Raw genomic sequence first — 22,367 nt, 5'->3', positions numbered from 1 at the left:
TCAAGAGAGTGGGGGAGAACCTGCGGCTTCCCCGCATGTGACCAGCAACCTGCATCTTGCGGGTCACATGATGGCTGCGTATCCTGTACAGAGCGAACATCATCTGCGGGCAGACCATGTCACAGCATACGACCAAGACGCCCGCTTGCGGAGCTTGTCCAGCTGGCTGCTTTGATTGTCGCGAGTATATACATTGTCGTTATCTACAAACTCAAATCGACCAGCTAACTACAAGTTGTGGCCTTCCGTGCCATACAGTACATAGCACGGAGATGTCGCCCAAAAATGACAATAGTGCGCCTTTGACCAAGCGCACGCCAACAAGGGCATTCCCAACCCCCAAACCAAGAGTAAAATGAACGCGAAAAACCCGCAAGCGCTCTATGCCCAAAACAAACAGTGCCAACATTGTGCCTGTTTTCCCGCGTGCTCCTTATTCCCAGATATGCTTCTCAAAATAATCCAAGTTCGCATAATACAAAATACAAAATGTGACGTTGCTTTGCGTGACATGACGTCCCCGTTTCTATACTTCATATCGTCATGCCGCTGGCTCAAGTGTGGCCCAGGCCAAGACACCAGCATAAATGTTGCGTCAGCCCCTCAATGGCCGACCGGCAGCCATATTCTTCTTTCATCCATACTCCTGTTCGTGCGACCACCAGGCGTCAAGGGTATCTCAATCCGCCTGCGGTCATTGCGCTCGGCGTCGCTATCGTCATCATAATGGTCTGATAACCGTGAGAAGTAATCGGCTAAACCGCTCGTGGGGGATGCAATCGTCTCGTAAAGAGGAGGCGGTGTTTCTAGCGGTGGCGGTGGCTCCTCGTCCGAGAAGGCGGGTGGGTTGAAAGATGGTACTCGCATAAGGTGAATAGGTCGTTGCACAGTCGCCTCGTTGGGGCCGCCAATGTGTGCTGCCTGTGGGCGTGCGAGCGCCGGGGGTGCAATGATGGCTTCCGAGTTGCCTCTTGAACGACTCAGAGAACTAAGCGTTGGTACGAAGCCCGTAGGGGAGGTGCGTCGGATGGGTGCGTTTGGGCACCCGCATTCGGGTACCCCGGGCCTGCCAAGCGCGGGTTCAGGCGATGAATACGCTGGTAATGATGTGTTTGCTTGTGTGGCCTGGCATGAAAGGATGTGGAACGGTGAGTCTATCGAAATCTCGAAATGTCGTCTCTTGGTCGGGTCATTTACATCAGGTTTGGAAAGGCGCATAACAAGCTTTATCCAGTGGTGCACTTGGATGTTTTGGTAGGTGGTATCGAAGTGTAGTCTCGCTTGCTTGTCCTTGTCTTTCAGGTTGTGACAGCTGGGCAATTGTACGTTAAACTCCATCTCTGTGGGGCCAATGTTGGCGTCTCCACCCAGAGCACCTAGGAGGTTAGTAGGATCTTGCACCTGTACGTCTTCGCCTCGGGCAGCGGCAGCTCTTTGATCGTACGGAACGCCGCCCCCCGAAACTATCCTCATTGTGCTCCCGGGGAACGTGCTTGTTGGTGGGCCATCTGCTCTCTTCTCGAATAGCTGGACTTTCCGGACGGGCTCCATACGGTGCACCCGCTTGCGGTTGCAGAAATACTCGACGTTTTCTGTTACAAATACTTTGATCCGATGACATTGTACCTTTGCCAACGGCGTGAGCTTAAACGCGATGGGAACCTGGGCTCCAAGAGGGAATGATTTGCCTGAGATGACAATATCGTAATGCAACTGGTCCTCCCAACTCCGACTAATGGCAATTGGCTCAACCTGCTCTAGAGAGCCTTCTGATGGTGCGCGAATGAGTGTGACTTCCTTGGTGCCAATGAGGTTGGTGCGGAAGGCACCAGCGCGTTCGACTGTTGCTTCCAATTCGTACTTTACAGAGCCAAGGTCGACATCAATCGTCTCGGGGAGGTGACTGTCCAGCGGAAGCTCAAAGTTGTACATGTACTCGCCGGCGTTGAAGGTTCTGTATCCCTTTTGTGCCACCGAGGGTCCGCCTGATGGAGATTCGCCCTTGCCAAAACTTCGTGATTGGTTCAGCTGCAGTGACAAGCGTTTTGCCTCTTTTGATGTTAGATTCAATGAAGAGTTATTTGGTGAGCTGCCCAGGTTTGCATTGCCCTTGTAGAGCTCTACGTGATCTGCACCTGTTCCGCTCTCTGCTGTCGGGAATTGTGAGTTAAAGAATGGCCATGTATGGCTCATGAGAGTGTCGACTTCTTCGAATTCAACTTTTTTGGGAGGAATGCCTACTACTGTTTAGCAAAGTACAAGCGGCATGTGAGTGAAAAGCTACCTTCTGGCCACTTTGTGGTTGCTCTGCCCCTGAATTTCAAGGTGATGGCCTTGAGCTTTGCAGGCTTGGCGATCTTCAGGACTAGTGTTCCACGAAGCATGGCAGTGCTTCGTTCAGAATGTTCGGCCTGTTCGAAGCCCCGGAGGAAGAGGACCGGCTCTGTGAGCGAAATGTTCACATTGACACCTCCCCCCGAAGCTACGGGCTTCTCTTCTGGCATAGTCCTCACGCTGCTGACCATGCTCTTGGTGGATGTCCTCCCGTGGGACCGATGTGATTCTACTACTGAGGGGCGGGGTATGCCCGGTGCAGCTATTGTTGCTCCAATTGCGCCCACTGCGCCTGTAGTCCTCGTGCTCGATCTCATATCATCAGTCGCCGGCGACCACCTTTCCGGGAATGAAGCGACCGAGTTGCGATTACTGCTCGTAGACGATCGAGGAGAGGGAATATCAGTGGGTTCTGGGTTCTGGGCGAAGTGAGTGTCGATGAAGGAGCGTAGGAAGCGTTTAGCGTTATCCCGCGGGCCCGCCAGCTTTTCTGTAACGTACGACTTGCTAGTCGTCTGTCGCCTCTGGTTGCGAAATAGCGTGGGGTCGGGAGCTACGTGTGCGATGTGGATGCGGTGCGGTCGTCGGTGGCGCCCTTGGAAGATGCCTCGGTGAGTGTGTGAGGGGCTGTGTTGGTGATCGGGAATGTAGCGGAGTCGACCGCGGTCAGTATATACACTTTGGTATTCTGTCATGGCGAACCGACGGCGTTAGTAGTCGTCCAATGTGTGCGCAGAAAGCATGCGGCGCAAGTCGACTTGTAGGGAAGCGGCAATGTAAATGTAGACGACGCAATGACTTGTGTAACTCTTCAGAGTCATGAGAGGGGTACAAAGGAGTTATTGGCTACGGTAGCATAACCATGTCCCATGCGGATGCTTTGGGAAGGGGTAAATGAGGTTGAGTGGTGCTTGGACAAAGGGACCCAGACACAGCGAAGGGGAGATGAGACAGGCACTCACAGTCAAGAAACAATCAGGTCGCTTCTGTGGGCATAGTAGAGTTCCAATGCAGGCAGCGACACATGCCAGGGTAATGAAATGAAGCGGTCAAGTTGCCAGTTGGTCGGAAGGGTGCGGGAATGCGGTGCTGAGGAAGGTCTGCTGCGCTGGCGTTTGATGAAGGGTGCTCTGTCAGGACAACGACAGACGAGTGACAGGGACCACGGTTGTTTGGAGTTGGGCCCGATCTAGCAGGCATGTAGGTTACAAATTCACACTCAAGTCAGACCAGGGCGGGGCGCGAGCGCAGGTGTGCAGGTGTGCAAGTGCAGGGGAATGGCGGATGGCGGATGGCGGATGGCGGATGACGCGGAGAGGTGCTATAGAGTTGCTCGGCGGGGTCGCAGTAGCGGACGTTGCTTCATGACAAGGAGCCAAAATTATCTAGTAGCACAGCGAGTCGGCGAGTATATATTCCAAATTTATGACAGCGTCAACTTTTCGGCGTACTTGGGCCGTCATGTACAACTGCGGGAAGGGAGCAGGAGCTTTCTCGGCCATAATCCCCACCCACGGCGGAAATAGCAGCCTTCTAAGCGTGATAGAGATCGGGAGGAGTGCATGGACTGGCATTACATCATCCTGAGCAGCCCAGACTCGATCAAAGTCATCAAAGGACTAGGGGTACCTTGGGTAGAGTTTCCCTCTGTCTCCTCCGGGCCCATTGCAGGGTAGTTGTAGGTTTATTAGCAGAGGTGACCAGATCAACATCAACCAACACGCGGCAAAGTCAGTCGCCCTCTCACCGCCACCATGTAATGTACCGTACCCTGGCCGATGTCGAGTGCGAGCTTTCCTGTTTTCTCGGGCTGTCCAAATCGAGCGTCGTGGTGGACTGCTGGCGAGGCCCGCTTGGGACACGAAACATAAAGGCACATGCCCTAATCTTGCATGGATCGCCATCTGGGGGTGCTGAATCTGGAGAGACAGGCAAAACAGGGAAGCGATCGGCACCCTGTCCACTGGGCCCTCGCAGGGAAAAGCCGCTGCCAACTCGCCCCGATTCGAGGGACTGGAGGGATTAGAGAAGGATGGCTTCGTCATGATGAGAATTCTTCCCTGAACGATACGCAATAGCGGTGGGAAGTCGGCAGTGCAGATTTTTCGTGGCAAAGGCTCGGATCTACGAAGAGCAGCAAGATGGCCGCCCGATTGGGACTAGTCACGACGGGCCGGCTGTGGCTTCCAAGGTGGTTCCTTCGTTCCCTCAGCCTGCCCACGTGATGACGTTCCCCGCAACGCGCCGCGAAAAGGCAGGGGCGCGCTTGGCTCGACGCGATTTCGCTGGCCAAGCACACGACCTTGGGTAATAACATCTGTAGCTGGCAGCACCGGCCATGGACGCGACAGAGGGAAGATATGGTGAGCATGGCTCTTTGGACAACGCTACCACCGGCGGCCAGACATGCACTTACAAATAAACACAGCGACAGGCCAGCTTCCCCTCGCTGGGGCCATCCTCTGCACCACTTCCATCGACCCCGAGGAGCGTGTACGTTACATCCTCGATTCGTTATCTATTCGCGTCTGACGCAATGTCTAGGCGCAACTCGCTGCCATCGGCGTGCAAATGGGCGCGGCTTGCAAGCTCGACCTGACCTCGGACGTAACCCACCTCCTGGTTGGCAGCACCGACAGCGCCAAATACCGCTACGTCGCAAAGTCGCGAGAGGATGTCAAGGTGCTTTCGCCAGCATGGCTTGCAGCGCTCAGAGAAGTCTGGATGGAGGGACACGACAACGTGGACGTGGCTAGGCTGGAGAGAGAGTATCGAATGCCTACCTTCTTTGGGCTCAAGATCTGCCTCACTGGCTTTGACGACCGTACGGAATTGCATACGCCTGATAATATCATGCTGACGAGGCGCAGTGGAGCAACGCCGATACATCCAGGAGACGGTCGACAAGAACGGGGCTGAATATCATGGCGATCTGACCAAGTCGGTTACCCACCTCATCGCAGCCACGCCGTCCGGGAAGAAGTACGAGCACGCTCTTAATTGGACCCTGAAGATTGTCTCGTTGGAGTGGTTTGAACAGAGCATCGAGAGGGGTATGATGCTGGATGAGGCCCTGTACCACCCCACCATGCCAATTGAGGAACGAGGAAATGGCGCCTGGGATCGCAGACAGTATCCCTCACCTACCCTCGGCAAACGCACGCGCGACGCCGCACCGAGCCAGCCGCTCAATCCCTTTCGCAGAAAGCTTCGACGCTCGGCGAGCACAAAAATGGGAACGCAGAGCGAAGCTCTATGGGCTGGTATTACTGCAGCAAGCTTAGAAAGACAGCAAGATGATGGCGAGGATTGGACCGAGGACGTTTCTGCTAAGCAAGACTCGACGCGAGCGAGTACGCCGACAACGCATGTACAGGGTCCGAGTGTTCACCAAGACGTTGCCCCTATCGATGCAGACCCTCTGGATGCCCGTAGTCCGACCCTGCCCCAGCCTCCGGATAACGAGAATTCACAGGATGGACTGTTCGAAGGGCGCCTCGTATGCCCGCATGGCTTCGACAACGAAAAGACAGATATCTTGCGCCAGCATTTGGACAGCCAAGGAGCGCGCGTTGTCTGTGCAAGCGATCTCAATAGCTCTTCCTCTGACGACCTAAGACGTGGCTATGTTGTCGTTCCACATGACGCTGAGGTTGACCTTACAACCCTACCGGAACGTGCCGGATCGCTCATGAACTTAGTCACCAATTGGTGGGTCGAGCGTTGTCTGCATGGCAAACGCTTAATCGACCCCGCAGATGATGTTCTCAGTAAACCATTTGACCGGCTTAGCATTAGCGGTGAGTTTTGATAACATGGAGCACATGTTGCTCAGTAGCGCTGACGTGTCTAAGGCTTCTCTGCTCTTACCGTAAACTCGACCGGATTCGTCGGCATCGAGCTCCTACATGTGACAAAATTAGTCACGCTTATGGGTACGGAAACAAGTCCCCTCACCTCACATGGTCTGACATCTTTCGCAGGAGGTACCTATGACGAACATCTATCCGGGAAAACCTCGGTCATGATTTGCAATTCCCCGAGCCCAAATGCGCAAAAACTCAAGTTTACTATGGACAAGCGCATACCCGCTGTTCATGCGACATGGCTCTGGGACTGTTTGCGCAGTGGCAGGTTGCAGTCCTTTGGCGATTACCATATTAGCACATTGGCACCAGTGCAAGCACAGCGGCCGAAGCAGAAGCTTGCTTCTTCGACTGTCGTGCCGACTGCGAAGCTGTCTGAAACAGATAGCTTCAAGCTTAGGCAAAGCAAGGCTCAAGCTGCAAAGATGGTGACAAGGCCACAGCGGACTCGTGCTCTTGATCTTGCCCCTTCGGCGGAAGCTACACCCGCATCTACAACTGACTCATTGACTCATCCCAATACTACTCATCCGGGCCTCGATCACGGTGGGCCTCCTCTAGGTGGTTTCGATGTCCAAGCATCACTTCCTCTGCAAGATACTTCTACCAACTCAGCACGACGGACTTCAACATCATCAACTGGCTCACGCCCTGTCTCTCGACACCGAAGCTCGTCCGCCGAGTCGCTAATCAGAGTAGCACCGGCACCTTCGAGAGGAAACCATGGTAGAGAACCTACGCCTGACTCCGTGATACCAGCTCCTGATTCTGTCATTCCCGTAGACACCGAGGCGCAAGCTCCGTTGCACCGGGAAGTGCCCAAGGAGCCAGGAGGTGAGGAAAAAGACTATTCAGATATTCTCGCCCAACTCCGCGCAAACCGCAAAGCTGCGCCCACACCAGTCGACCAAGCCGACGACAAGCGGCGCAGACGACGACAACTCGGCCGCGCAACATCTACACGCTCGAACCAGTCTACGGGAGAAGGCTCGGGCAAGAATGGTCTTGATGTGGACGAGGGTGAAAACACGGTACTGATCGAAGAGTATCAGCCCAGCCAAGAGCTTGGTTGGGACTCCCCGGGTGTGGCGATTGCGAGGGAGCAGATGATCAAAAGGCTGGGCGGGACGATCAAAGAGACGAGTGTGCCGGTCAAGGGAATTGGTGTTGTGAAGGATGTCGTTGGTGAGACGGGAGGGAGAGCAGCGAGGAAACGACGTGGTTGAGCGTTGGTTCTGCAAGCATGATGGTATGTATGATAGGGGACAACGTGTGGGGATTGTTTTGGATTCGTGGGGCATGGCATGGCATATGAATGCATAGCGTGGTGTTGGAGTACTTGCATTTACAGCGAGTTTAGGCGTGGGAAGACTCTGGCGTTATATCCCATAGGTAACTTTCAGCCTTCGATCCAGATGCTGTTTGGCAGTCAAGACGTCGTTCTCCCCGTCTTCATTGAGACCTAGTCGCTTCCTTTGACTTCTCAATTCATTCACACCTTGGTCTCCAAATTTATCAATAACCTCGCTCGGTACGGCTCCTAGCTTCGCATCGTTCAATGGGTGACAAAAGTACGCCATACTATATCTTTCCTCCCCGGATGAGAAAGTGACGCGGTGAACGGTGCTCTTGAGCATCCCGTTCGTCCAGAAACTCAACAGATCTCCAATATTCACCAATATTGGTGGCTCGATGAGATCCTTGGGATTGGGGTTGACCGGCACAGTGACCCACCCCTTTTCCGTCAAGAGCTCCAACCCCGGCTGGCCAGGAAGGCGAAACAATAGCGTTACACTCCCGTAGTCGGAGTGCGCTCCTGCTCTTATACTATCCTCCCTGTCGCCCTTGGGGGCGGTCTTTGGGTAGTATAGCATCCTGAAAATCGTGCCAGATGGACCCTGGGACTGGTCATGTCGTGAGGCGAAGTAGTCAGGATCTGTGATTTGCAGAGCAGTGCCGAGGAGGGACAGGATGGAGATGCAGAGGTTGTGGCAGGATGTTTGGAACCTTGATATCAGATCCTTTTGGGACAAGAGAGGCTGTGGCAGGGGCTGTAGCTCGGGTTGAGGTGGACCGATATTGAATGCTCTATTGTTGACGTGTTAGTTGGACATGAGGAGTTAGTAATATGGAAGGGGGAAGGTTACTGTTTGGGATCGCCGTGCTGCATATAGTCAGTAGGAACATGGTGTTTTTGCAATATGATGCTTGAATGGCAACGTACCTTTTGTCCCTGGGGGTCGAGTGATTCGCCTTGCATCGACACCCATCCGCGATTGATACCACCCGCTTTTTCCGAGTGGATGGCAAACTCTGCCTTGTGTTGTCTTGGAGTGGCGAAGAACTCTTGGGACTAGCTCCGTCAGTGGTGCATTCCCAGGACCAAACGGAGCTGATCAATGTTACAAGTTTGAACATATCATCAATGTCCTTGGGCGGGATGGTCGCGCCATCGTTCTTGATGAAGAGGAAGCCCTGTGTTGATGCTGCCTCGAGCACCTGGAGAGCGACTGCCTCGGATGGACGAGAGACATCGATGACTGGTATGGCATTCTGGTTTTCCGAATCAGGCATCTTGAGTGAAGATGATACCAAATGCTCCTACTCCTCCAGTACCTGAGCAAGCGCGTCCAGGCTAGTAAAGGTGGATCTCGGGTTACAGGGATTACCTGCCAAGCAAGCGCGTGGAGCTGCCTCTGGGAGCTCCAATTTCACCTCGCCCAGTATCAACTCCCCGCAATCAATAGAGAAACGAGGGCTCTCTCTCTCTCTATTTATTTTTGTCTCTCCGCTTCCCGCCCTCTTTCATTGATCGGCAACGACGTAATCGCTCGCCCATTGGATCCCCAGTTCTATTGTTCTATTCCCGGCGCTTCTTCCTTCAGCCTCGCCCTAGACATTGTTTGAGCCGTGATTCACTCACGCGACGCTCGTCATGATCCGCGACTTCGCGCAGTGGACTGCCACGTTTGGCGAGACGAGTGAGCTGGAGCAGCTCAGCGGCTGCCGCGTAGGAATCGAAGCTGCCGACTATCTCAGCCAACGCATCCTCAACCATACCCGCGCGAAAGAACCGCTTGTCCCCGCGCTCGGTGGCCTCCCGCTAGCCCTCAAGCAACACATCGAGGAAGACCTAAATACGCTCCAAGGCTTCGATATCGAGCCGTGGTTCATTTTCAGCGGGCTGGACATAACCAAGCAGGATGACCCCTTCCGGCAGAAGCAGGACGAGGCGACTGTGAATGCCAATGCATGGAATTTGTACGACAGCCACCAGGCCGAGGCGTCTGTGGCCAAATTCGGCGAGTCAAGTAAGAGTCATGGCATTGTGGGCAGGTGGACATGGAGCTGACACCAGCACAGCATACGTAACGCCAGAAGACCTCTTCCGTGCGCTACAGTCGATTCTTGCCGAGCGAAAGGTCCGCTTCCAGGTCGCGCCATACAGTGCGTGGGCTCAGGTAATAGCAACGACCTCTTATAGGCTTATAATGGCTAACTTTCCTTAGCTAGCATACCTCGAGAAATCAAACTTCGTACACGCCATCTCGGGCGCGTCCGACATCCTACTATTCGACTGCGACAAAGTTATAACGTCTTGGGACCTCGAGGAGAAGCAGTTTCGCTACACGAGGCGAGAAAAATGCTTTGCCGATCTGGAGAAGTTCGCGGGCAATGTGAGGATCACAGAAGACATCTTTGTCGATACTTGCATCCTCGCTGGCACGCCATTCCTCCCAACGCTTCCCAACCTTACATCGGCGAACCGATCAGAGCTCCTGAAGCCGCATGGCGCCATCAAGATGATCATGAGCAACGGTAATACAGGTTACGCAGTAGTCGTCAACAATCACGACGATCCGCGCTTTAAACAGCTAAACTACGTCGATCGGTACCGTAAAGCGCGTTTAGCCGTTAAGAATCACCCCATCTACACGGAAGATGGAAAGATTGAGCCCCTGAATTTGAGTCAATTACCAAACGATGCTGTCCAGTATCTTGGTCAGCGCCTCCCAGACGAGGTCTTCCACTACATGTCGAAAGGTCTCATCAGCCCGCAAATCCTACAATGGCGCACTACGGGCGAGGTTTTTGAAGTCCCCCCAATGGATGGAGGGGAGTCTCTAGAGTATAAAAACCTTGTCAGCTCGAAGCTCGTTCCGCTACGAACATCAGCGATCAACTTACTCTCAAGTATCCTGCACAACTGGTATCGGCATAAGGATCTAGCCCAGAGATGCTGGTTCTTGGACTCGAACGGAAAGCAACAGGAAAGTACCATCCGCGTGGAGCGGCAGTCTGAGACTCCATCGCTTGTCGACACCTGGAATGTGAAAGAGGCTACTTTCAGACCTGTCATAGCGCAACATGAGGTAAGCAATGTCACGATTCAAGAGTGACAAGGAACTAACCGTGATAAGGGGTGTGGGCATTTAGGTGCCGCTGTCTTGTCACTGCAAAACACCGAGTTTGTTCCCAAGACCATCTCAAAGAAGGATCTCAAGAACGTGCTCTCATCCACCGACGAGATCATGTATAACTCGATATGGCGGTTCCTCGCTCTAAGAGAGTATGTGGACTCAAGCCATAACCTGACCCAGTGGGGCAAGGTCCTCGCCAAAGTCATTGCTGGCCTGAACGGCCAAGCAGACCTGGAAGAGGCTGCCGTTCTTGCCGTAGAGCTACTCCGTCTGGGTATTCTCACGACAGACATCAACATGTTTCCTACCTACAATGGCGCCCCTATGCGTGGTAGCCGTAAGTACATGTAATTATATCTGGAGTCAAGCAGCAACTAACTATCCAATAGCGAAAGATCAAAACTCGAATATGTTGGTATCTCGCGTAGCAGGGCTTGGTACGCTACACCATAAGCCTATCGGGTTTACAGGCCCGTTAAGCCAGCACCTTCTCGGATACAACTCGGTCATAAACGTCGTCCGTCAGACGCTACGTGACCTTGTCGAGGTAGCATCCACGCACATGTTCCTAACTGGATGTTGTAATCGACATGCGGATCTACCGCTGATTGCTATGAAGTGCGTAGTCCCTGGCCCTATTTTTGCTTGCATACTAATCTGCGAATAGACTACCGTTCCTCTTACCAAACAACTGCGCACTTAGCATCGCCGTCAAATCATACCTTGACGAGCTGCTTAGCAACGATGCGGACCCAACTTCCTCCCAAACCAAAGCCCGAGTCGTCGAGACAGCATCAAAGCGCTACTTCCCGCAGTCGCTCGACTTCTCCGGCGATCTCAAAACTGCTTTTGCGCTTTGGGATGCTATCTTCGACGGCGTGAAGAATGGAGGCAGCGCAGTGCCCGAGGCGAACAAGCAGCTCTGGACTGAGACAAACGAGTGGCTCGCTGCTCGGCGGTAGAACATGCTGAGCAAATTTTTAGCCGAGACTCAAGAGCCTATTGTCCTCCGAAAGAGATCGCTATCCTTATAAAATGATGTGAGGACCGGGTGGTGGGCATCTGTTAGCTAGGGCTACATGCGCCAGTTTTAGGCTGCTAAGCAATGAGTTAGCGAATTAAAGAAGCTTGCAGTGCAAGCGATGCCTATTAATTTATGCATGGACGCGCAAGTCTTAGTAATGTGTCTACACTTTGCTTTATCGCCCTGTTCTTTGTTATTTTTTTGGTTACACGTATATCGTGTCAAAGTGAAGTCCGTACCTAACTTTAGCCCCTATTAACTTTCGGTATTGAGCAATTATACTCACACGACATGACTTTACTAACCAAACTCGTAGAGAACCTTTGAGTCGACGAAGTTCTGCTGCGCTAAGAGAAGACAATTACGGGAAACATCTGGGCGGTTCTTATAATCAATTTTCTACCTCTTTTAGATGCTAGTCACATAACCCTCGCTGCCTCGGCCTGTCCGGCAAGTCTGGCCATGTTTCGCAGTAATAGCGAAGGACATGAATCCCAACTCGCTCTCATTGTTTCTGATATTCATTCCAGTCTAAACTATAAACTGGCGAGCAAACTGTTCAGTTGTTACTTCTTATTTCCTAGCTTCCATCTCATCCAGCCCAACTGTCGATGTATAAGATAGTCTTTGCTTCGAATCGCGCACCATATCCCAACAACTCCCGCAAAAGGCCACGATGATGCTAGTCTTCGAATCCAAGGTGAATGATAGGCTTGCGTCTGTCGAGTCACGTCGACCTTTAATTTATCATACACAGTTGGTAGCGTCGTGGCGGAGTAACGTCGTCGCAGTGCCTCGTACCATTCCCGATCATACAATTTCCAGAACTCCTCTTCTGAATAGTATGTGTGGGAATAAAGGACCTTGCGACCTCCCAATCTTCTGAGCTCGGCTTCTAATTGTCGGTTTTGACGTTTAAACGATTCTATGTCCTTCGAAGCCGTACCCCAGAGACCAATATTGAGCATTGGCTGGGGTGATCCGTCTTGTTTGAAACTAGTAGTGCAAGGGTGGAAAGTTGGCGGGTCTACAGCACGCAGAGGGCAGAGCCATAGCGGCCAGATGCCGAGCTTCCTGGCCGTATATTCGATGAACTCCTCAGCAGTGTCGTAGGGTAGCGAAAGGTCATGTATCATAGTTCCGAAAGACATGTTGCTTCCATGCAATGCTCGGTACATCATCCGAGTATGCATGAAATCGTTGAGGAACCATCGAGTGAATCGATTGAATGGGATAAAACCAAAGTATTTGAATGCCTGCGTACCGACCCAGAAGCCGCCTCGGTCGTAACGGAACAGATACTCCGCTATTGGAATGTAATCAGTAGATTTTTTCCCAGGAGGTTTTCCCATTGTGTGAAGATAGAACCAGGGATCCCATGGCCCGCTGAAGTTCTGCGGAACTTCAGAAAGTGGAATATCATCAGTCAGTTGACCAGTCATTAGAACTCCGTGAGTGTTAGAGAACATGATACCGTCGACGTAATCGTTGTCTGGGTTCTCTGTTGCCTGTCGGAGAACCGTGATTGTATCATGGATCGTGGAGTATGGTTGGTAGATCAACTTTACAAATCGCTTAGCTTGGATAAGTCTTAGTTCAAGCTTTATTGTGATACCCAAACTCCCAAGAGACCCAGCCGCTCCCTTGAATAGGTCGGCATTTTCGGACTCGGAAGCCGTGATGACCTCTCCGGTCGCGAGAACCATCTCAATTGATCTGACAGTCTGATCAAAGTATCCATACTTGAAGTAACTGCTCTCGCCTGCAGATCCAGCGTAGCCTCCACCCACCGTGATGCCTGGAAACTCCATTACAATTGGAGGAATCATGCCATGACCAAGAGTGGCTTGAACAAGTTTGTCCATGGACACACCTGGTTCCATGGTTGCTGTACTAGATTGCCTATCAACCTCCAGAATGTTGGAAAGCGCACTGATGTCAACAATGCGGCCGTCGTGCGCGGGGCGAGTGCTGTTGGTTGACCCATGGAAGATGCGAAACGATTGCTTCCGATTTAAGAAGGCCTTTACTGCGGCTGAAATGTGCGCAACAACCTCTTCGTGCGGTGGCATATCGAGGATGAATAGCAGCGCATGCTGCACAAGAGGGGGTGCACTGCTGACAGTTGGCGCCAGTTCGAAGCGTGCGAGCGGTAGGCTGAGAGCAGAAGTGTGATGGTCCGGCTAGGTGAGTTACGAAAGAGCACGAAGCGTGTGCAACTGGACTGAGTGGATGGCCAAGTGAGAGAGCGCAACTTTGGAAGCACTGGCGTTGATTAGCTCCAAATTGGGCGGGATAATGCTTGGCTTGAGTCACCTAATGAAATCATATGGCCCCTTGTGTATTGTTACTTTAGAATGATATCCCTAGCTCCTAGGAATTCAATAGTGCAAACTTATACCCAATCCTTTCCCTTCTCACCATCGGGCTGAATAAGGCCGCACTATGGCTTCCGTGCCAGACTAGAACCGTCTGAACTTGAACAGCACAGCCTGAGCGCTTCTGCTGCTGCCGCCTCCATCACAAAACGTTGTCCATGGCTGAATGTCGACACCAAATGTTTCAGGGACTCGGGACACCTGGACTTGTCTTTATCTAAATATACCACCACAGCGTTCCATTTGGGGGCTTGATAGCCAACAACTCGCCTACCTACTGCGAAACAAAGACATGGAACTCCCGGATATCACCGTGGACGACGTTGAGATTGTGGATAAAGCAAATGGGCTGGTACGCTTTGTAAAGTTGATTCAGATAGCCTGGTTTTACGCTTCCTAAAAGGATTTTCAAAGCGCCTGCGCCCTAGTTAAGCTATTGCTAGTTTCTATAAAAGTACTTTAAATGCAGAAATATTTATAATTATATTAATTTTTTTAAAATAAGTTTTATTTTTAAAATAATTGTTAACTATAGTTCTAAACTTTATTATTATTCTCTTATAGTACTAAATATTAATTTTCTGCTTTTTATAACTACTATTAACTAATAAGTCTAATGCAAATTTTAGTTATATTTGTTTAATAGTTTAAATATAAAAAAAATTACTTTTTTAAAGCTTATATAAAGCTACTATTTTATAATTTTTATTTTTTATCTTTTGCATTTTTATATAATAGTATAACAAATTTTTTTTTTTTTATCTATTTTAGTATTAAATTTTTAGACCTGCTTTAGCCAAAACTTTAAAAAAAAAAATTTAATAAATTTATTATAAAAAAAGCCTAGCAGCTTATAAAAATAAAAAAAAAATATAGCATTAATACAGCTTACCCTTTTCTATTAGGACTATATAATAAGTAAAAAACTTTTATTTTTTTATATTTATTTATTAATATTAAAAGCTATACTAAATATTAAGCTTATTAAAATAGCTAAAGTAGCTGCTTTTTACTAGCTATTTTAAAAACTAGTTACTAATACTATAACTATAAAAGACTATAGCTATATAAAGCTTATTAAAAATATTAAAAATATAATAAAAAAATAATTAGTTAGGCTGTACAGAATATAGGCGCTAAAATAATAATATAAGTTTTTAGAAAAATAAAGAAACTTTAAAATCTAGCTTGCAGTATTTAATTAAATATAAAAGCAGAAATTAAGTAATTAAAGCATTATTTATATTAAAATAAACTAATTAAGAAACTATAGTTAAAAGCTACTGCTAGACTACCCTAGGCGGAAGAAATTGAACGCGTACGTTAAGGAGACTTTGAGAACTTTAAGAATTTACGCTTCCTGCATGGCTTGAGGGGCGGGCGGTCTTTTATGGCAGACTAGGCATAACTTTCAATCTCCTACACAGTAGTAACTGGTTATGCAGGCACGGCAGTTCCGTCAATTATGCTCTGAGTGACTCAGTGGAACTCGACAGACTTAGGGTAAACGAGTGATGCGTATAGTCGCGAGAACTTGGAAAAGGATGAAGATGATTCAAGTAATGATGCATAACATTGGGCGATATCAACCCTAGAAAGAGTGACATGCATCTATCTACTTGTTTGGTCCTTTATATCTAATCTTAAGAGAGTGACAAAGGCAGACTAGTTCTGCTCACATAACAATAGGGAAGAGGTTTGAAAGCCGTCCTAGCCTTCCACGTGGGCAAGAGCAGAGCTTATTCGTAATCAGTGGCAGGCGAGGTTTGGTTAAAAGATTCGACTTTGCCAAGGTGGTGTGCCACGAAGACTTTAACAAGAAGCGCCACGAATAATAACGTTCCAATTTCCCAGTCCAAAGTTCTGGCCACAAACCAGGCCTTGACCGCCCACGACGCCAGAGCATCTGGTGACAAGGTCTTTAGCGCTGTTGGAGATGTAGCCCCAATTATCAAGGGTCTTGGGGGTTGTATTCTAGCCAAAGAAAAACATGTTAGCAAATTGGCTTCCAGACTTTCAAACGTATGCATCTTTCGACACTCTATTTACGTTGTTGTACTATTAAATGGCGGAGTTATCAGAACAGCTAACACGACCACAATTACCGGGACCAGGGCCATTAGTCGGCTGACCAGGCAAATTGCGTAGGTAGTCTGCACCGTCGTTGATTGCCCAATACTTGCTTTTGTCGGGAAAGTTGTTACAAATATTGTTGCTTATTTTGGTGACAGAGCGTGCAACTGGGGCAGGTTCCTTGAGCTTAAAGTTCAGATTGATTTGAGAAGCTTGAGCCATGACTTCCTGAACAGTGCCATTCAGAAGCTCGGTCTACCCGGGGGCGACCTCAACCTCCCACTGGAGCGTTTCAACGCCGTATCCAGGTGCAGGCGGCTCAAGACTTGTCATCTACAAGGGGCGCATTTAATTTCATAGGCTCAAATGTACATTTTTAAGGATACTTACTGCACGGGCAAGTAAGGTTGCTAGCACAATTGCAAATTGAATGTACATGATGAGGGTTGTCGGTACTAGCTGAGTAGAAGAAGAGTTGGGTTTTGATAGGAGCCACGGCGCTTGGAGATGTTGTAGTCAACAAGGAGCTGGTGGTTCAACTTTGAGTAAGAAGGGTGCAGATATTTATATCACGAGAACCCCTTTCCATTTTCATTCAAAATCTTATTTCCAAGGTTAGAAGTTCTTTCTCATTGATTTTTGCGGGCTGTCTTACTCCCTCGTACTGTGAGACAGGAAGCAATATATGCAGGGCCTGTGCTACTACTCGAGGTTAGTATACGAGGAGGGCAGGGTGTACAAGCATGGTGGCCTGGCCGTTGAAATGCATGGGTAGAGACGCGAAGTATCAATAAACGTGCTGGGGAATTTTGAAATTGTCGTCGATTTGATCCATGACTTCTTCTTGGTTGCCGAGCCAGAATTTACCGAAGTGCTCAGCAGAATCTCTGAACGCGGTAGTGACAGGAATTCGATGCAATTTAATTGCCCTAGTTCATATTAGTTGGTAGACCAGATATGCATAGAAGATATTGTAAGGTTAATTGGTATTGCTAAGATGTGACCTCCATCCCATCCCTAGTATGGAAGTAGTGGTTATTTATTCTATGCTACTTGCTAAGCGCCATGCCGAGCCAATACATACCTAGGTTCCGTATTCATCGGTCGATTCTTACTGGTTTTCTCTTCAATATACACTCTAGGATCATGTAACTGCAGCTTGCAATAGTACCAGCAGTACCAGCATCAGTGCTGTACGCAGGCAACTCTCGCAGCTTAGCAGCAACGAATCGGCGAGTCTACCACTCGCTGAGCGACTGTATAATGGTTGGATTTCAGCTCGTATTATTACAGTTTCCAATATTCAGAGGTCGTAAATATTCTAAACTTAGAGCTCTCATTGCCCCTTTAAGTACTAAGATGCGAGCTAAAATCTGAAGACCTGTAGAATTTGGCCAGGGTAATAGACACCAGATGATGAGTAAACAGACACTAGCGCGGTAGAGGAAGGCACCTAGGCCTAGCCGACAAAAGATGTAACCTGCGCCTACGCGTCAGTTGAGTTGTCGCTGATTTGCAGAGTTGTACTTTGAGTGTGGAGATGTTTATGATGACGTGGAATCTTCCAAGATAGGCCTGCTGAGCCAATAGTCAACCATGGTATAGCGCGTCAGACTCCAGTATATGGAACTACCTGAACGATCTCTATTCGAATCAGTGTGTGGCCACTCTCCTTTTGCCGAATTGGTGTTCTTTGCTCGTTTAAACTAGGCGTATTCTAGCCAAGCCTACCCCTCCAGCCGGGCTCGGCTGCCCCAGATAGTGCCACGACGTCAGCTATTCTTGCGACACATTACCCCAACCTATCATCAACACTATTACTAAGTAAACATGGCGGATCTAGTTACTGGCATATCAAAACTCAACCCCTTTGCTAAGAAATCCGCTGTTGACGATGAAGACAAAGGCGAGGCGATCGATGCAGGCACGGTTGCGGGCGGTGGCCATGCATCACGTCGATCGCATATCACGAAAGATGAGCTGCGCGTTAGTCAGGTACTACAGAACTATCTTGTGGCAGAGGGAATATTGCAAGAACAGGAAGTGGGACCAAATGCCGAACGACCTACCGCACTGAGAGAACTGCTTGATAAGAGCCACATCAATGTTCCGCCTGCCGTCACGGACAGAAACCATCCGCTCCCGGAGTATTTCATCAGCTCATCACACAACACGTATTTGATGGCTCATCAGCTCTTTGGTGAGTCACATGCATCTGCGTATGAGATTGCGTTGCACACTGGCTCTCGCTGCGTCGAGATCGACGCTTGGGATAATGACGACAACAAGGAGGAGCCGAAGGTTACGCATGGCTACACGCTTGTATCAGACATACCATTCCGCCAAGTATGCGAGACGATCCGGGACGTCGTTGACAAGGAGGCTGCGAATGAACAGAACGCTGCGCCTATCATGATTTCCCTAGAAAATCACTGTGATACACACGGGCAGCTTCGTCTAGCGCAAATCATGCAAGAAGTCTTCGGGCACCGACTTCTCAGTAAGGCTATGCGCGAGAAAGGTACGCGCGAACAGGAAGATATTGGCGAACACATCACGCTTGCTGAACTGGGGAACAAAATCGTTGTCATTGTCGAGTACCACTTGCCCAACGAAGACGAGAGCAGTGACAGCGACTCGAGCTCTGGCGACGAGGAAGAGAGAAAGGTTCGTCAGCAGTATGCTGCGAAGAAAAAAGCGACAAACGCTAGCATCGTCGTTCCTGAGCTGGCCGAGCTCGGGGTGTATGCGCAATCTGTCAAACCAGTCAACAATTCATGGTTTGAAGCTAGCCTCGACAATGCACCGCATCACCAGCTCATCAATGTCTCGGAGTCAGGACTCACAGAGCATCTACCAGCAAACAGCGCAAAAATTGCACGCCACAATGCCCACCATCTGATGCGTGTATATCCCAAGGGCACTCGCATCTCCTCGAAGAACCTCGCACCTGTACCCTTCTGGGGCATCGGCGCTCAAATCTGCGCTTTGAACTGGCAAACCTTCGGCGCAAGCTCGCAACTCAACGAAGCTCTTTTCGCTGGCTCGGGCGGCTTCGTCTTAAAGCCCGCTGCTCTTCGCGCCGGCGGCTCTGGTAACCTCAGCACAGGCAGACGAAGGCGACTGCGCCTACATGTTGCTGGCGCAACAGACGTTCCCATGCCCAAGGACCGCGATGACGGAAACATCAAGCCATATCTCACCTGCACACTCGTGCATCCCAACGACATGAATAATATGCCGCCTAAGCGCAAGACTGCTGCCTATAAACCTCACAAACTTACTAGCTTCCTCCACAAAGACAACTCGCCTCCCACAGATCCGATTTGGAAAGAGATCCTTGAGTGGGAGTACGAGGATAATGAGCTTGTCTTCCTCCGTCTTTTGATTAAGAGTGACGATAGTTTTGCGCGCAACCCTATCTTTGCTGTGGCCGCTGTGAGGTTGATGTATGCTGCGCCTGGGTGGAGCTTCATTCGGATGTTGGACTTGGGCGGTCATGAGACTACATGTACGCTACTTGTCAGATTTGAGTTTCTGGAACTCTAAGTATCTCCATCTGAGCTTGGGAGAAACGCAATGAACTATGGGGTAAGATAGAGGCAACATTGGAAGGCCTCGTAAGTATATGAAAACAACGACGAAGCTCTATGGAAAAAGAAGGTATTGGTGTCTTCTCTTGGTCTGAGTATTAATCGTTGTCAGCTTCGCGCCACTTTTTGTTCTATTATATGGAGTCTTTTTCGGTATATTCCCGAATATAGGTTAGCAATAGTACATTTCCCTACTGCGCGGCCGCAGACGCAGCATACCCAATCGTGATTTTGTCCAACGCCAACAGATATGGTATCTGTCAAATGGCCACGTCGATTTCCCGAGAATCTATCCTCATCGTACTGAACCCACACAGCCATGGTGTAAACAAAAGTAACACGACATATCCACCCAGATTTGTGATGGGACGGGCCGACGGGAGTCATCGGAAGGTTGCACCCTGCATGTTGCGGACAAGGATCGCGGGACAATTGGCATGTACCGAAGCGAGGTGTGGGTAAGCAACCGGGTCAATGACAGGGCCTTGATGTCGGCGATTCATAAGGCGGTGAGCGGTAAAGATGTACGTCGCATTACTCTCCAAGTCGAGTCTCTTGCATGTGTCTAGCACGGGTTGAGGCACTGGACTGACGAGAGATTTGCAAGGAGCAGATTTCATGACAAATAGCGGCAGTTTTCAGACTTTTAATAAGCATGTTCATAATTGCCGTCAAACCTTATCACTATCCACCCTAACCGTTTCATCCACTTTCTCGTCTCCTCGTCCAGCGAGCTGTCTAGCTCTCAGAATCTCCTCCCGCCGCTGCCCAACGGTTAGACCCTCCCCTTCCAGAACATGATTCGGCACAACAGCGCCTTCTTCTGCATGATCATAATTCGTGTCCTTGATGTGATATATGCCCAGATAATAGAACGCTGCAATACCCATCACGTAGAAGAGTAGAATACCCCCTGCTTCGGCGATGAATGGAATCTTGATGCTATCGAGCCCGAAGCAGATTGCTTCACCGGCCCCGAGCACACCCCTGAAGATGCCAACATAGTGTGTGAGTTTCTGCGGCGAGTTGGTGAGAGCGCCGATCCAGTAGTAGACAATGTTGTGCCAGAGTTGCTGGAGCCGTCAGTAGAACCCTTTATTGGAGTGAAAGTTGACTGGACATACAGAGAAAACCCAAGTCAGCATGAAAAGGACGAATATCCACCCAAAGTTGGCTTCGTCCCAGTCAGTGGGGTTAGTTGGCGGGTTGTTACGATCATAGTTGCGGGTGCGGATCTACACCATGTGAGTTTAAAGCCGCGGTATGCTACTATAGGTGACTCACCATCTCCCATACCCATGCGACGACCAGAGGCACGCAAACGCCGGTGAGACCTATCAAACCCCGCTTGCGGCGGCCCCAACCCGGGTAATCCAGAACTGCCTGTAGTGCCCATCCAGCAGGAATTTGTAGAACAACGGCGATGAAGGAAAGTAGGGAACGCGTGCGAAGGTTGTTCTTGTATGCTGGCAGACTGTTAGTTGCATAACTAAAGTGCATTCGAAAGTGTAGGGCTACCGTTGACAGATCCACTGTATACCAAAAAGCCCTCTGCTGGTAAGAATGCGGGCATCATTATGAGTAAGGTAGGATCCGTAAAGGCCTGTAGATTGGATCTGAGCTCCTCCCACACACCTCTTGGAGGATGAACAGCTACTACTGAACCATCGTCTCTTGTAAGCTTGTGGGGCCGGAGCAATAACAGACAGATCAAGCCGCCAATGATCATGATAACGATGAACGATATGTAGACCGACCGAGGCACACCGGCAACCGTATCGGACTTCCTGTTGATGATAACCGGAATAATGCCGCTGATTACCGATCCTAGGGCTTGCATGTTCATCAAGATCGTTGCATACGAGCCCTTCTCCCTCTCTTCGGGATACCCCGTCGCTACGTAACCTGCGGTGATGAATACCATTCCAGCCCCGATCCCAATTATCGGTCCAGACGCGTACGGATACCCTCTTTTGCCTGTCTCATCATAGTACCACAACGACCCAACGTATACGGCATATGTTTGTACACCAATGCACATAGTGAGGCCGGGCCCGAGCTTGTTGAGAATCGAACCACCGAACGAGGAGGAGAAGAACCATACTGCACACAAAGTCGCATTCACGACTTGAACGACTTGAGCCGAGTCTGGTCTACCGCCGCCCGCTCCTAGGAGATTTAGCGCAACGTATATGCCTGCCGACGCTCCGACACCGATGCCAGCGATGAAGTTCTGCACCCATGGGCCGTGGTACCGAAATTGAGGGAGTTTTAGGAAGCCCATATCTTCCTGTTCTTCACAGATAAGAACAAATGCAAATCAACGCCAAGAGACGAGATGAAAATGAGGATGGTGGTGGTAGGAGCATACCGACGGCGGGAGCGGCCTAGGGTACCTTAAAAACAAGCCTCGCTATCTCCAGAACCCCAAAGGTGGGTTGAAATATGTAGCACGAGCCCGCATGCCGACAGTAGGCAAGGTTCGCAAGTCGCGGTGCCTGCGAAACGACTGGGGTTGTTCCGCCATTTGACGGGTGTCATCGTCGGGCGTTTGGTGTGTGCTGATCGCTCAATCCCATCGCGGCAAGATCGTCTTTGTTCCTTGGAACTATAGCGTCCTCGCGTGCTGCCAACGAACCAGAAGTTCGCGTTTACGCAGTCAGATATTAGAGCACAGT

General features: G+C 50.1%; 8 protein-coding genes across 8 annotated transcripts; 2 read left to right on the top strand and 6 right to left on the bottom strand.

Annotated features, from left to right (window-relative positions):
• Positions 1–603: 603 nt before the first annotated feature.
• Positions 604–3,029, bottom strand: K460DRAFT_352212 (uncharacterized protein; the record flags this gene model as incomplete). Its single annotated transcript, XM_040931630.1, has 2 exons — positions 604–2,237; positions 2,285–3,029. The coding sequence occupies 2 exons, from the start codon at positions 3,027–3,029 to the stop codon at positions 604–606; spliced, it is 2,379 nt and encodes a 792-aa protein (XP_040789587.1).
• Positions 3,030–4,526: 1,497 nt separating this feature from the next.
• K460DRAFT_51934 (uncharacterized protein) lies at positions 4,527–7,503 on the top strand. Its single transcript, XM_040938485.1, has 7 exons — positions 4,527–4,697; positions 4,763–4,827; positions 4,879–5,158; positions 5,205–6,134; positions 6,189–6,269; positions 6,318–6,926; positions 6,984–7,503. The coding sequence occupies exons 1-7, from the start codon at positions 4,673–4,675 to the stop codon at positions 7,424–7,426; spliced, it is 2,433 nt and encodes an 810-aa protein (XP_040789586.1). The 5' UTR covers positions 4,527–4,672; the 3' UTR covers positions 7,427–7,503.
• A 76-nt stretch (positions 7,504–7,579) lies between these two features.
• On the bottom strand, positions 7,580–8,774 carry K460DRAFT_374179 (Clavaminate synthase-like protein; the record flags this gene model as incomplete). Its single annotated transcript, XM_040934644.1, has 4 exons — positions 7,580–8,288; positions 8,348–8,364; positions 8,425–8,553; positions 8,607–8,774. 4 exons carry the CDS (start codon positions 8,772–8,774, stop codon positions 7,580–7,582), a joined length of 1,023 nt encoding a protein of 340 aa, XP_040789585.1.
• Positions 8,775–12,241: 3,467 nt separating this feature from the next.
• Positions 12,242–13,717, bottom strand: K460DRAFT_304107 (FAD-binding domain-containing protein; the record flags this gene model as incomplete). The annotated part of the gene is made up of 1 exon (XM_040929969.1): positions 12,242–13,717. A coding segment is annotated over one exon (1,476 nt), but the record flags the coding sequence as incomplete, so codon positions are not given.
• A 2,045-nt stretch (positions 13,718–15,762) lies between these two features.
• K460DRAFT_352208 (uncharacterized protein) lies at positions 15,763–16,534 on the bottom strand (the record flags this gene model as incomplete). Its single annotated transcript, XM_040931629.1, has 3 exons — positions 15,763–15,950; positions 16,129–16,324; positions 16,487–16,534. The coding sequence occupies 3 exons, from the start codon at positions 16,532–16,534 to the stop codon at positions 15,763–15,765; spliced, it is 432 nt and encodes a 143-aa protein (XP_040789583.1).
• A 1,350-nt stretch (positions 16,535–17,884) lies between these two features.
• On the top strand, positions 17,885–20,126 carry K460DRAFT_363130 (PLC-like phosphodiesterase). The gene has a single exon (XM_040932764.1). It carries the CDS (start codon positions 17,927–17,929, stop codon positions 19,643–19,645), a length of 1,719 nt encoding a protein of 572 aa, XP_040789582.1. The 5' UTR covers positions 17,885–17,926; the 3' UTR covers positions 19,646–20,126.
• Positions 19,722–20,162, bottom strand: K460DRAFT_51841 (uncharacterized protein). Its single transcript, XM_040938483.1, has one exon. The coding sequence runs from the start codon at positions 20,074–20,076 to the stop codon at positions 19,798–19,800; it is 279 nt and encodes a 92-aa protein (XP_040789581.1). The 5' UTR covers positions 20,077–20,162; the 3' UTR covers positions 19,722–19,797.
• A 198-nt stretch (positions 20,163–20,360) lies between these two features.
• On the bottom strand, positions 20,361–22,315 carry K460DRAFT_383538 (uncharacterized protein; the record flags this gene model as incomplete). Its single annotated transcript, XM_040935455.1, has 4 exons — positions 21,208–22,315; positions 20,974–21,155; positions 20,814–20,924; positions 20,361–20,762 (listed from the first exon to the last, which is right to left on the bottom strand). The coding sequence occupies exons 1-4, from the start codon at positions 21,971–21,973 to the stop codon at positions 20,361–20,363; spliced, it is 1,461 nt and encodes a 486-aa protein (XP_040789580.1). The 5' UTR covers positions 21,974–22,315.
• Positions 22,316–22,367: the final 52 nt, after the last annotated feature.

The sequence above is a fragment of the Cucurbitaria berberidis genome (assembly GCF_010015615.1).
Source record: "Cucurbitaria berberidis CBS 394.84 unplaced genomic scaffold K460scaffold_2, whole genome shotgun sequence".
In the NCBI taxonomy this organism is placed as follows: Eukaryota; Fungi; Ascomycota; class Dothideomycetes; order Pleosporales; family Cucurbitariaceae; genus Cucurbitaria; species Cucurbitaria berberidis.
This window is presented reverse-complemented; position numbering and strand designations above follow the sequence as displayed.